This window comes from Lycorma delicatula, chromosome 10 (assembly GCF_047948215.1).
Source record: "Lycorma delicatula isolate Av1 chromosome 10, ASM4794821v1, whole genome shotgun sequence".
In the NCBI taxonomy this organism is placed as follows: Eukaryota; Metazoa; Arthropoda; class Insecta; order Hemiptera; family Fulgoridae; genus Lycorma; species Lycorma delicatula.
This window is the reverse complement of record NC_134464.1, coordinates 23,216,269-23,230,269: the sequence shown is the minus strand read 5'-3', so window position 1 is coordinate 23,230,269 and position 14,001 is coordinate 23,216,269. Positions and strand designations below refer to the sequence as shown.

Here is a 14,001-nt window from a genome sequence, read left to right as displayed (position 1 = left end):
ATAATGTTTAAAAAAAATAACATAAAAAAAAGAAGAACAACAAAACATAAACATGTTACATTCACTTGGCTCCTTTCGGATGCACTCGGCGCTGGTTCTTCACAGTTCACACAGCTCCTTTCGGATGCACTCAGCTTCTATCGACATCACTCGGATCTTTACAGTTCACTCGGCTTCACCTACACTATATAAGCCGGCTCATCACTAGAGTCAGGTCAGTCATTCTTCGGCAGTCTCTCATTGTGTGTTTTCTCTCTCGCTGTTCAGGTCATCGTCTCTCTCTGTCAGTCTCTGACCATCATCTCTGACCACAGTGTTTGACCATCATTCGTCGCCTTTGAGCATTCATTGCCTTTGTACATTGGTCGCCTTTGTGCATAAATGTACAAAGTTATAAATGTTCAAAATCATAAATGTTGGTTCAGTTACTACAAACCAGCCAAATTTATCGAAGCAGGACCTTTCCAAACTGGTTACAAATTTGTGATGCTCCGTATTATTCAATTTCTTGTAACAAAGTGTTACCAATCTATTTTCTGATACACCACTATAGATTACGCCAAGGATAAACTATATCAAGATGTCAATGTTTTTCATTCTACAGTAATCGTCCGTTAAACTTTCTATTATGATAATCCAGATTACATTCTGTGCCAGTGAGTAACAAGATATTGTTTTTCATTAACAAAAAACAGTAATCGTCTACTAAATAATAAGGTAATCCTCTGTTAAATAATAAGATATTATTATTATATTCTGTATTGTTATTATACACTGTGTTTATGTAAAAGAAATATTTAATGTAATAAGTTTACTTATACTTTACTTAAGGATTGTTGAATATAAATATCGCACAAGGAGATTTTGTGCAAAGCATTTGTCTTAACAAAACAATAATATTTAATAGTGTATTTATGCATTTTTTTTTGTTCTTATGAACATGGTTTTATAATTCTGATTTTCATTCTGTTAAAAATAAAGTCCAATTTTCTTTTGGCAAAAACAAGCTATTTGTAATTTTATTTTTGTAGCTTTCCCCAACATTTACGTTCTAAGGAACTGCCTTCATAGTAGGTGCTTTCATTGATAATGATGTGGTTGGGTCTGTAGTATGTGGTGTACTTAGGCAAGGTTAAGCCTTGCTAAGTAATTCATAGATTTGGGGATGAAATCTACAATATTTTAACATTTTATTATTCTGTCTGTAAATTAGATAGCCCTTAAAGAGTTAAATAATATTGGTTTAACCTGAGCCATTGTAAGTGCTACCGAATTTTAATTTCTCCTCCAGTCCATAACAAAGCAAAAATGACTCTAAGACACTAAGAGTTGAAGAGCAATGAGTGTTGTTGCACTCACTATAAAAGTATTATCAATGCTTGTTTGTGGTATAAAACTCAATTTAATCAGAACTGCAGTTTTACTGGAACTACAATGAACACAGTAGTAATTAATTGGTAGAAATATACCCTAAAAAAAATCTAGGCAAGATACTAATTCAAACAAATCAAGCAGACCACTTTAGAGTGATGGTTTCCTTGTAGAAGTGATGTTCTGTTGGATTTGAAATCAGTTCAATAAAACTACAAAAGACGTCATTTTAGAATGGCATTGAATGGTACTTAAGCTTATTTTGGCACTTAGATATATACAACTGTATTGGCTAGATTAGTTTTAAAGAAGCCTTATATTTCTAACATACTAGTAATCTAGTCCTATATTAAGTAAGCCTTATAGTAGAGGTACCTGGGTGGTAGCCCTACTTCTTGTTTATAGTAATGATATTTAAATAAGAAATAACTGATAAGTGTCAGTTAATCTATTTTGAGCTATAATGATGTGATTCATACAGCAGTATAAGTCAATTATTTTGCTGAGTGATTTAAAAATAAATATATTTTGTGCTATTTGATATAATTATGATTGTTCAAACTGTACCTTAAGCCAGTAGTTATTATTTGTTGGTAAAGTGGTAAAGTGTGTAGATGTAAGTCATGTATATACAATAATAATTTAATATGTATATAAAAGCTCTTCAAAATGCTGATGCCTTTGAGACTATTTGTCTGTTAGATGTAGACTAAAGCAAACATTTTTAATGTTAATGTAATGTAATAGTTTGAACTTAATATGACAAAAAAATAAGCCGAAAATTATTTAAAAATTTTTAGTTCTTACTTTACACACTGACACTGCTAAACATTTTATTTTTTATTTTTATTTGAAAGCAAAGAATTAGAATAGTAAAAATTATACAAAGCTTTAAAAAGCTAATCCATATTTTACACTTTTGTTTATATAACAAGCATTTTTGTGTAAAATTTAATTGTGGTTACCTTTTAAGCCTAGAATTTTAATTTTACCTAACAAATGAAGATATACATACACTTGGATTGCTATATGAATACTAATTAATGGAAATAAGATCATATTGTCATATAAAAGTTTTTAATTAATACTGCTATGATATAATTTTTTGTTTGATGATTAAGTTATATAATCATGCCCAAGCCTCAAGCTTAACTTAATCATCTCTCTCTTTTAGAACTCTCTTTTTCTGTTTAGCCTCTGGAACCACTGAATAATACCTTACAGTGGTTCCGGAGGCTAAACAGAAAAAGAGAGTGGTGATAAAGTTAAGCTTAAAGCTTGTGCATGGTTACATTAAATGGAAATGTAGGTACAAAAAAAATATCAAGAATGACTAGAATTCAAAACTGGGAATCCAATTTGCCAAGGTCAGTGAATTAAGATACGTACTTTATATTTTAATTGTAGTTATCTTTACAAAATTCTCTGTAATATGAGATGATTAATATATAAATTAGAGCTATTTTACAAAGATCAGTACCCCATGAAAGCCTTTACTTCCTTTCTCACTCAAGCAAATAATAAAATTAAAAAATCTATCATCAAGTACCTTTCTTTCTTTTCTTTCTTTTTTTCCTGTTTAGCCTCCGGTAACTACTACCGTTTAGATAATACTTCAGAGGATGAATGAGGATGATATGTATGAGTGTAAATGAAGTGTAGTCTTGTACATTCTCAGTTCGACCATTGCTGCGATGTGTAGTTAATTGAAACCCAACCACCAAAGAACACCGGTATCCACGATCTAGTATTCAAATCCGTGTAAAAATAACTGGCTTTACTAGGATTTGAACGCTGGAACTCTCGACTTCCAAATCAGCTGATCTGGGAAGACGCGTTCACCACTAGACCAACCCGGTGGGTATCATCAAGTACCTATTTGAATATATAACAATCGAAGGTGGCATAAATCTAGAAATATGTATAAATTAATTTATTAATACTTGAAGAAAAATGTTTCAAAACATATCCATAAATGAATAAGTAACAAATTTTCTTATTTCATTGACCATGATAATTACTTTTGATTCATGATGTTTTTGTTGCTGTTGTTGTTGTAGCGGTTTGCTTGTTTGAACACCATTCACATTGATTCCCACCTCTTCTACTGGCAGTACAGCTCCAGCAGGATCTGTATTTCTGGCTAACAATGCGGCTTCAACACTCTCACGTGGAGGATATTCTGTTTCTAGGCTTAGTGTCGGAATAGGTTTTGGACCACAAAATGATGTCTCAAGTAATGTTCGGTGCGGTGATGAACAACGTGATGCTTTTGATAACTGAGATACAGTGGATAAATGAGATCCTCCAGAAACATGACTGACCTGCAAAATATTTTAAAATAAAGTAAGAAAGTGAATTAAAGTATATAACCTTTGTAAGGCTAAAATACAAACAATGAAACTAATAAGAACATGCACAGATACACACTAAAAGATTGAGGGACAAACATGACTTATTTCTTTGTGCTAATAAATAGATCCTATATAATTTACAAAAGCTGAGAAGAAAAAAATACTGGTAGAGAAGTTAATACACTCTCATCACTGTTAAAAATACCACCTATAACATTTATATAAGACAGATTAATCCTCAACTCTTTTTTATGTTACTACTCATATTTAGAGCTTTTAAGTGTTTACTCTATCTCTGTTTTAAATTTCACTTCTCATTTTAAACTTTTTACATTGTAGAATTGTTACTGGGGATTTTATGATTGCATTTATATAAGGTATAATATAGTTAAAATCTCTCTAATCATTCTAGGAATACTCATTTCCTCTACAACTATAAACAAAAATGGGATATTATGATATTTTAACCATTCTTTTTTTAAAAAGTCTTTTGTCTTTGGAGACAATTAAAAAATTCAGTATTGAAGTGGTTCAGTTATCTGAGAGTCTTCTTAATAATGATATTAAGTTTAATATAAAATTAAAAGATACAATTTTTATAAATTATACAAGTCCCTCATGTTAAGATACATGATACATGCTAGTTTCAATGTTAAATAAAAAACTGGGGGCAAATGAGGTCATTTATTTTAATTTTTATTAAAAAGTTCTCATACATGTTTTTGTACTTTTTTAGCAAGTAAAACCAGATAGAAGAAATGATCAATAAAAAAATCTAAACTGTATCAGGAATTGAACTTGTGAGACCAACTAGTTTAGAAGACATGTTATTGGCATATATATTTTTATATATTACTATTTACATGGAATCAATCTCTCTTTTACTTTTTTTAATTTTTTTATTTTAACCAACCACTAAGTTTGCATTTAAACAAAAACTTAAAGAGTAAAAACAAAGTTTATCAAATTTGTAGTAACAGTGGTATGAATTATTTTAGAAAACTTCAAAAAGAGATCTGCTACCCATTCCTTCACATTTATGAAAATAATTTTTTTTGTGATTTATGTGATCAGGTTTCGTTATAAGACAAAATTAAAGGTTTTAAAATTTTAAACAACTTTTGTAGGAATTATTTTTAAATTTTGATCAAGCAATCTCTCAGCATATAATAAAATATATTTAAATTATATGCTGTTAATTATTTGGTCTCAAGTTTTTTTTAAGAGAATATTTACTGGCTGAGTAAGGAGTACTTGTATGCAACAATCTTGTGATGACTACGTACTGCCTTTACTTTATTGATCAAAAAATGAATTTACATTGAGTCATCAGAGAGTCATGGAGTTACTTTTTAAGATAAATTGATCAAAATTGTGGAAAAAATTAGTCTGTGAATAGATTATACACTTACTTCTCTACCTGATAATGTCATGTAATATTTTAAAATGTAATTAATTTTATTTTCAACAAAAAGCCATAATTAGCTGAAAGTAGAACAATTACTAACATTAAAAAGATCTAAAAAAGAAATAAACAGCCACAGACAAAATTTTTTTAATTTCTCATAAGCAGTGAATATATTAATTGCAAATATATGTATCATTAGATCATGCAGATTAGAGAATAATATTAAGCCATACTGTGATATAATGAATAAAAAATGAATAGTAAAAGCAGCAGTGTAAAAATATAATCTTTTTCAGGTATTGTGAAATTTCTGTAGCCTTTAATTAACTTACAGAAAATCTGGCTGCAGTCTAGAACTCTATGTTATCTATCTTATCCGATTAAGAAACAGGGGTCAGATCTTAAAGATGATTAGAACTGGTTTCTTACCCCAGACATTCCAGATGCAGCAGAGCCACCTGATCCAATTGATGAAAGTCGACTGGTACGTCCACTTATAGATAATAATCCGATATCACTGCATGCTGAATCTTTTCTTTCTTTTTCAGTTTGGGCTTCTAATTCATACTTTGTTACCTAAAACACAATGAAAACACTTTACCTGGGAATAAACATATTAAAAATTATATAAAGATAGATGTGCACACCACTAACATCATGGATAGAAAATACTACATCTTAAGAATTGAATTGAAGATGAATGCTTTTGTTTTGTATCTTAATTATTTATAATTTGAATAAAATTACTGATTCCTGAGATACATAAGTATTGCAGTATCTTATGTACCATAAGTACAACACTAAATATTTATGAATTTACACCTGAGAACCAAGATTATTTATTATTTAAGTCACCTTCCATCAAATCATTTCTACCAGTAATTTAATTTTGCTTTAATGAACCACATTAATTTAATGAATAAAAACAGTAAATGAAATTTCCCCAAACTTGTCTCAACCATATTAAAAATAACTTTAACCAGGCATTTCTAAAATTAAATACTAAAGTATATAAAATCTCTTTTACCCTTTTCTTCTTTTTTTATCTTTCTCTTTCTTTTTTTAAAATCTCTTTCTTTTTTTATGTTTCTGTTTGCTTTATATTATTTTACAATAACAGTTAAGATTTAAAAGCAAAATGCTATCAATCATAATTCCATGAACATAATATTATTATTTTTATAATAAAAAAAACAGAAGTGAGAGAAACAAAAGTTCACAATAGATGTCCATTTTAAACAAAAACAGTTTTCTTAGGTAAGTTTTCTTATTAAAAATTTCTGCTTTTTATTTATTTTTTACAAAAGAAATATGAAATATGTTTTTTGTGAGTGCATTGATCTACCAATATGAAATTGTGTTTTAAGTCATACTTTTGACATTTTGTCTGTATGTTTGTGATGTAGTCATAGCCAAGTGTAATTTTTTTTTTTCTGTGAAGTTTTGCATTAAGGCTCATTACTGTTGGGTGAAATGAAGTATGCGTTATGATGTTTCAAAAGAATTTATTTTTAAAATGGTGGTCAGCACAATTGTTGGGAAGAACACAGACAGTGCTCACTTCTGATTCACTACTTGGAGTGCTCATCGGTCAAAGTTACTTGTTCCTAGAAACTGCGATATGATATTTGCTAACACAGTAAGATTATTCTTGACATCGAGTTTCCATTATCAGTTATGACCAACAATTCAATTTTATACTTTATTTTAATTTTACTCTATTAATCAAATTTTGTTCAATTAAAAACAATGAAATTTTAATTGAAATTTTGTTTGAGTACAATTTAAAAAATTCAATTCAAATTAAATAATTCTTACTGTTTCAAACTACTAGTATATGTTTAAGAAGTATAAAGAACTCACTAGCTCATGAATATTTATATTTTCTTTCTATCCAATAGTAGCAATATTGAATAAGCATTGTGAATTATTAGTACAGAATCTATTGCATGGTATCTAAAATGATACACACACCATATTTTTCATTAAAATTTGTAACATATTTGGCTGTTATTATGTGTTTAATTCCAACAGAAATAAACTATAATAGTAATAATGAAGTTTTGTTTTTACTACATGTGATGTCCAGTATATCAGCAAACAAATTATTAAGGTGAGTAGATTTTCAAAGTACATAATATTTCTGCAAATATGTTACTGTCCAAATAAGTTGAAATATCATTTAAAAACCATTCATCCCAGCGAAGTTAGTAAATCTCATGACTACTTTATCAGGAAGCTAAAATAATAAAATCAATAGAAGATAGTTTTTATAAGCAGTCATCAATACTGAGCAATGCTTTACTAGCATCTTACAAGATAGAAGGTAGAATTGCAAAATGTAAGAAGCCCCATACAATTGTAGAAGAACTCATTCTACCAAATGTTGTGGAAATGGTGAGCATTATGATTAGTGAGTCTGCTACGAAGCTACTTTCAAAAGTGGCTTTGTCAAATATTGCCGTAAAGAGGAGGAATCAAGAACACTGAATGTTTCATTACACGACTACCCAAAAGTCTAGTATATTTAGGGTGTATGTTTGTATGTTATGTTTGTTTGTTACAAACATACTACTACAGTTAAAGACATACATTTTAAGTACATCATATGTAGTTAAAAAGAAAAAACCATGAAAGTTATGTAAAGCAGCTAAATGGCTGAACTGATTTATGACCGCTTATTATGACCCCTGATTTATGGCTTTCATTTTCATAGACTACATAAATGTATATACATATATGTTTAAACAAATTTAAAAATCTAAAAACATCTATCAGATGAAAAAGTAATTTTTGATTAACTTGCATCTCAATGCTTAATTCTGAGCGATTCAGAAACTTCATATCTAATTCATGTGAAGTTGTTATCTTACTAGTGTTGTTACATGACTGTCCAAAAAGAATGTACATATGTATGTATGTTTTTTCCACCGTAGCAGCTTAACAGCTGAACTGTTTTAAATGTATGATCCTGCATTGGAATCCTTATATTAGGGAGTGTTATAAGCTATAGAAATCTGTATATATATATATATGATTAAATTTTTAAAATTTGAAAAAAAATTATACTATATAAAAATACTATGTACAAAATTGCCATCTGTATGCTCTTTAATTATTTTATATTAGTAATTATATATTAAAGAGGAATGTTTGTCAGCAATGCTTTTTTATGGGAGTCGTGTTTTTTAATTTTTAATATTTATCTCTTGTGAGTGTAGGTGTTTTGGTAAAACTAGCATATTTATAAGATATTTTTGTAAAGCTGAATGCTCTGAATCTCTCCTTGCAGGGAAACATGCACCTTTAAAGTCAATTGAGAAAATATTAGCTTTTATAGAAAAACTAAATCTATGGAAAAGAAAAATGAATGAATGCAAAGACAAGGAACATTTCCCTTTGTTGCAACAATTTTTTAACTCCAATGGAACTGATTTCTCTTGAGGTACGAAATCAATTTTTGAAGAACACTTATCACCTGCTTTGAGTGATATTTTCAAAATGAAATATCAATAAATTTACAGATTCATGATCCACGTAATGCCACTGCTCAATCTGAATTTACTTCTGCAGAAAAAGAAAATCTGATTGAGAATCTTGTGAGAATACAGTGAAAAAACTTTTTATCTCCATGGAATTAACTGAATTTTGGATGTTAATCAAGATGAATATTCACTGCAAGTGGTAAAGCTCAGAGAATTTTAATTCAATTTGTGACTTTGTATTTGTGCAAAGATGGGTTTTCAGTAGTTGTTTTTATGTAAAATAAGATCTAAGTATTATGTAAAAATCAATGTGGAGATTAAAATGAGGGTGGCTGTTGAGTTTAATTCCATGATATTTTTAGAAAATATGCGATGATCAACAGGCTCACCTGTCCCACTAATCATAATAATTAGTTGAGTTTGTTCAATTACATTTTTTTTATGATCTTTATTTATTTATTTATTTTTACCTAACCTTGCAAAAATTATTGGTTATTTTGCATAATATATTTGTTAGAATTTGACAGGATGCCTAGGGAAAATTTGGATTCAGCAAGGGCATGAAGAATTGAAAAAGGTTGGAACCACTGAGTTAACTAAATGAGATAATACAAAATCTATTATATCAAAAGTAATATCATTACCGCATGTTGCTGCGTCAATTTTTTTCTTCTTTGCCTAGTCTCAGATTCAGGAGGGCCATGATAATCCAGTTCTTCAGTGCTGCTTCTTAACTCTTGCGCCATCTCCTCAGTGAATCCGAGACCCAACTTGGCACCTCCGGTCTCACCTCCTGTTATGACATTCACATGACACTACCACTATAGTGAAATAATGTTAATATAACAGTATTGCCATCATAAAAAAAAACTGCAAGGACTTTCACAAATGACATCATTAAACACATTAGTGTAGCAAAAGAGATGTTCTAGGAAAATATGAGCATCAAATGCCATAAAACATGGTCTAAAGTGAGAAAAACAACAATGATGTACACCATGAGAATATGGATACATTTGAAAAAAATTATTGAAATGTTTTGATTACCTTAAAATAATCGGAAAAAATTATCATAAATAAAAATGCTGAGTAAATTCTTGAAAGAAATAAAATTATAAAAAAAAAACCAGCAAACAAAAGGAATATATTAAATGTTGAGTAGTGATAAAATTTTTAAAGATTAGCACATGGAGTGAAAGAACCAGAGGTCAACTGAATGGTCTTAAATGTGAATGAATTAATTCAAATAGAGAAATAAAACTGACATCATGATGAAAAAAAATCAATGACATACAGAAAAATTTGATATTTGCAGTAAAAATATCATAAGAAACGTCATTTTTTCTTGTTAAATGTAACTTATTTGAAAATATCTAATTTTCATTAAACGATGATTGTTCAGCTTTAATTGGTGACAAATCACAAAATTAAATACATCTGAACTTTCAAATTAGGTATCTTTATATACAAATCTAAAATAAAATAAATTACTTTAAAAACAAACTCAACTTTAACTTAGTTAAAAACTTTATTCTTGTTTCTAACCATTGATTAAAATATCATTAAAACAGGTGCAACTCCAGTGGTAATGAAACCATCTTCATAGACAAACAACAGTAGCAACAAAATAAAGCTTAGATAAAAGTAAATATCTGCACTGAATTCAATTGAACATTCAAGAAAATTTCAAAAAAAATGTTAAAGATTTTATTGAATGTAACAAATTATCTTGGAAGAGACTGATGTCAAATTCCCAAAGCATTTCAGTCATAAGGCTTATTGTGCATAAATGAATATCAGATTATAAAAATTGCTAAACAATTTACATTAATGTTTTGAAGTTATAAATTAGACCAATGAACTGCATTTAAATCAAATCATTCATCTGAAAAACAATTTTAGATAAATCTGCAACAGGCGTGAATACAAAAATTATCATTATTTTCTGTTAGTATTTATTATTTTTGATATCATGTGCTAATTCATATCAATTTTGGGTAACTGTAATTATAGTTAATTCTACCGAATTAGAAAACTACTTATTGTAATAACACTTTTTATTGTAATGAGGCCAGTTGAAATTAATTCTTACATCTTAAAACTCGTTTAGCAAAAATTGACCACTAGACTAGTGGAATTCGTCTAGCAACAACCACTATAAAAAAAAGACTGATAAAATTTAATTTTCAGTCATAGTCAATAACAGTGTTATTGTTCGATCTAATATAGTTGGATTATTGTTACTGGCTTTCGTCTGATATATTTGGAAGTGGGCTATTTCTATTCAAATCATATTTTGAGCGGTTTGTTGTCTGTTTCGACAAATTAAATATTACGAAGAATCCCTCAAAAGGTACCGAACTCGGAAAAAAATGAACAGAGTTGTGGAAACCTTGGAGTAATATACTTTTTTGGTTTATAGAGTACGGAGTTCTTTACAACACAGATTTTAATTTGTTGGGCAATAAAAGGGCTTAATTTCAGCCCACGAATTTTGGAGATCTACTCAAAATAACATTCAAGGACTGGTCAGCGAATACGGCTTGTACAAGTACAGTGTCAGCTGCGTTTTTACCGGTTTAGCAATAAATGTGTAGTAACTATCACCGTACAGAAACAACCTTAACAAAGGAATTTTCCTTTGAATTAACCAATTGTATTTTCCAACCCTCCATTTACAACTGAAATAGATTATTCAGCAAGTTAGTCAATTAATAAAAAAGCCATAGCTGGAACCATTATTATTCCTAACGTGAACTACGTAATGCATTACGTAACTTTCAGAAAAGATTTTTTTGTACGAAATAAAAATGTTTTTTTTATATTATCTGACGATCGATTGTCATTGTTTACTTTTAATTGTTTATTACGATATATCGATAATGGGAAGTGTGCTTTGACTTAATTCATCCTGTAATCTGTTTTTATTTTGAGTCGATACCTACTTCCCGCACATTAAAATGTAGGTGATGAGTTTATTACCGAAGTAAGAAGTTGTCATAGTTCTAGTGCTTTTCTATGTTTTATTTGTTCAGTAGCTATTATACTAAAAATTTACATTATGGCAGCATTACCTTCTTGTATTTTAAATTAAATAAAAAAATAAATAACTATTCTCAGTTCAGAATTGAAATGATAGAAAATCCTAATATTTAAGTGTTTTGTTATGCCTATTTAATTTGAAAACTATTAATCATTCTTAGAGATTGAAAATCTCAACCTTGGTGATATGGATACTACTTTTTAAATTTCTGAAGAAAACTTATGACTCACAACTTGTGGTAGAGGTAATATTCTTATATGAAATTGTTATTTATTTTGTTATAGAATATGATTTTCAGCCTACTTTTCAAAATTAAATTTTATTGAGATTAAATTATATCAAAATCGAAATAATGGAAAATTTCTAATACTTAACTATTTTGTTTTTCCTAAAATATATACATTTCTGCTAAGATTGTCATAATGTTTATATTAAGTACTTTTATCTATGTTTCTTAGCTTAGTCATAATTAAATAACCTGTTTAGATCATGACCAATTTAGGTTTCAAACTATACAGGAAAGATACTTTTATGGATAACATCATAGCTTATAACTTAAATCATCCAATGTTATATAAACTAACAGCTTTTAGATATATGATAAATAGATTACATGATTTGCCATTAAAGAAACGAGCATATAAAAAAATTTAACACTTTTTCATGTGGCATATATAATAACAGATATAAAAAAGTAATAATTAGAAGAATAATCAAAAATAAAAGATGTGAAACTAAAAAAATAATAAAAAAAATTATAAATTAACATTTTAAATTGTAAGTTACCTTTTAAATTAACATTTTCAGAAAAAGAGGTTTACCTGATCAAACAATCTTTCAATAAGTACAATATAAACACTGCAAATATGATTAATACACATGAGAAGATTTTTAATAAAAATATAGAAGAAAAAGATATTTATAACAGTAATGGTATATACAAAATAAAATATAAATGCGACACAACATATATTGGTCAAATGGGAAGAAAGTTAAAATTTAGATTTAATGAACATATGAGATTTTTTAAATATGGAAAATAAGATTATAACTATGTAACACTTTTGATAAAAGAAGGCCATACTCCATTGAAAATGAAAGACTTGATGAAACAAATTCACAATTTTATAAAAAGAAAAAGGTTGAAGCGTCAACAGGTGATTTAATTATGACAAAGCTAGGAAAGGTAAATAAATGTACTCAATATAAAAATTTTGTTATATCTATTTAATTTGAAAACTATTAAGAATTGTTACAGTTTTAAGACCTCAACCCTGATCAACAATATGGGCTACTATTTTTTACATTTCAGAAGTAGAATTATGATAGTATATAATTAATAATTGGTGAAACTTTTAAAATTATGAGATTACCATAATTGTAAAGGAGATAGGTCCTTTTAGATTTTCTGAGTAATTTATGCTATTTCTTAATATTTGCGTTTTCTCCTAACAAACTGTAGGCCAATTGTTGATTCATAGTTGTTATTCCTTCCACATTAAAGTTCAGTTTATTATAATAATCAGCTTAATGCAATTATATGGTCAGGTTTAATGTGTTATTGCTCTAAAAAATAGCTATGAAAAAAGGTAAATTCTACCAAATTAGATAGTGGCTTTTCTTTATATTTAATATGTGGAAATGTACTACAACACTGTGGTGGCTAAGTCCCTTTCCATATGTAGAAATGAACATGAATCGTTTATCGTTAGTTTATTTAATATTTTTACTCATAAAACTTACTTTAAATTACATCTGAATATTCTCCTCCATTGTCTACATACAGTTTTATCAGTCACCAAGTGTGTTTAAACATTATCTTCCATGCTGAAGAATGAAAGTTGAAAATAGAGTCTCTGACAATAGTTTTCAACTGACCAACATTCCTTGATTGCAAATGGGACATTTTTCTTTAATTATGCCTTATAGAGAGTTGTCACAGATTCTTAAGTTTAGACTTCCAGGAGGCCATTGAATTTTGAAGCTCCTACCAAACCACTATCCTTCAAAATATTCATTTAAAAAGTCCCTTAAAAAACTGATTTTAATGAGCTGAAGTTTCATCTAGTTTTAAGGTGGCAGTTAGGTTATTACGAATCAGTTAAAAAGCTGAGCAATAAAATAATCTTCGTGCTTGTTAGGTATAAAGTGCTATTATTTTCTTCAAAAAAATTATGGTCTTGTCAGATGTGTTTTAGATATTGCCCCTTATATATGAAGTGGTTTGTGATTTCCTCATAAAGTGTGGATTCTCTTTACACTGAAAATACTTGTTCTGAGATCTGTTGGGGTGAATGGTTCACTTGAAGAAGAAAACTCATTTCTGTGACTGAATATTCT

The 14,001-nt window shown here is 28.6% G+C and overlaps 1 protein-coding gene across 1 annotated transcript in view; it reads right to left on the bottom strand.

Annotated features, from left to right (window-relative positions):
- The window catches only part of LOC142331681 (uncharacterized), a 46,241-nt gene that overhangs the window by 29,537 nt on the left and 2,703 nt on the right, over nt 1-14,001 (bottom strand). Inside the window, exons 2-4 of the mRNA XM_075377711.1 lie at nt 9,263-9,411; nt 5,563-5,709; nt 3,393-3,695 (exon numbers count right to left, since the gene is read on the bottom strand). Coding sequence (XP_075233826.1) covers nt 3,393-3,695; nt 5,563-5,709; nt 9,263-9,411 — 599 coding nt within the window. The remainder of the gene's footprint in view (nt 1-3,392; nt 3,696-5,562; nt 5,710-9,262; nt 9,412-14,001) is intronic.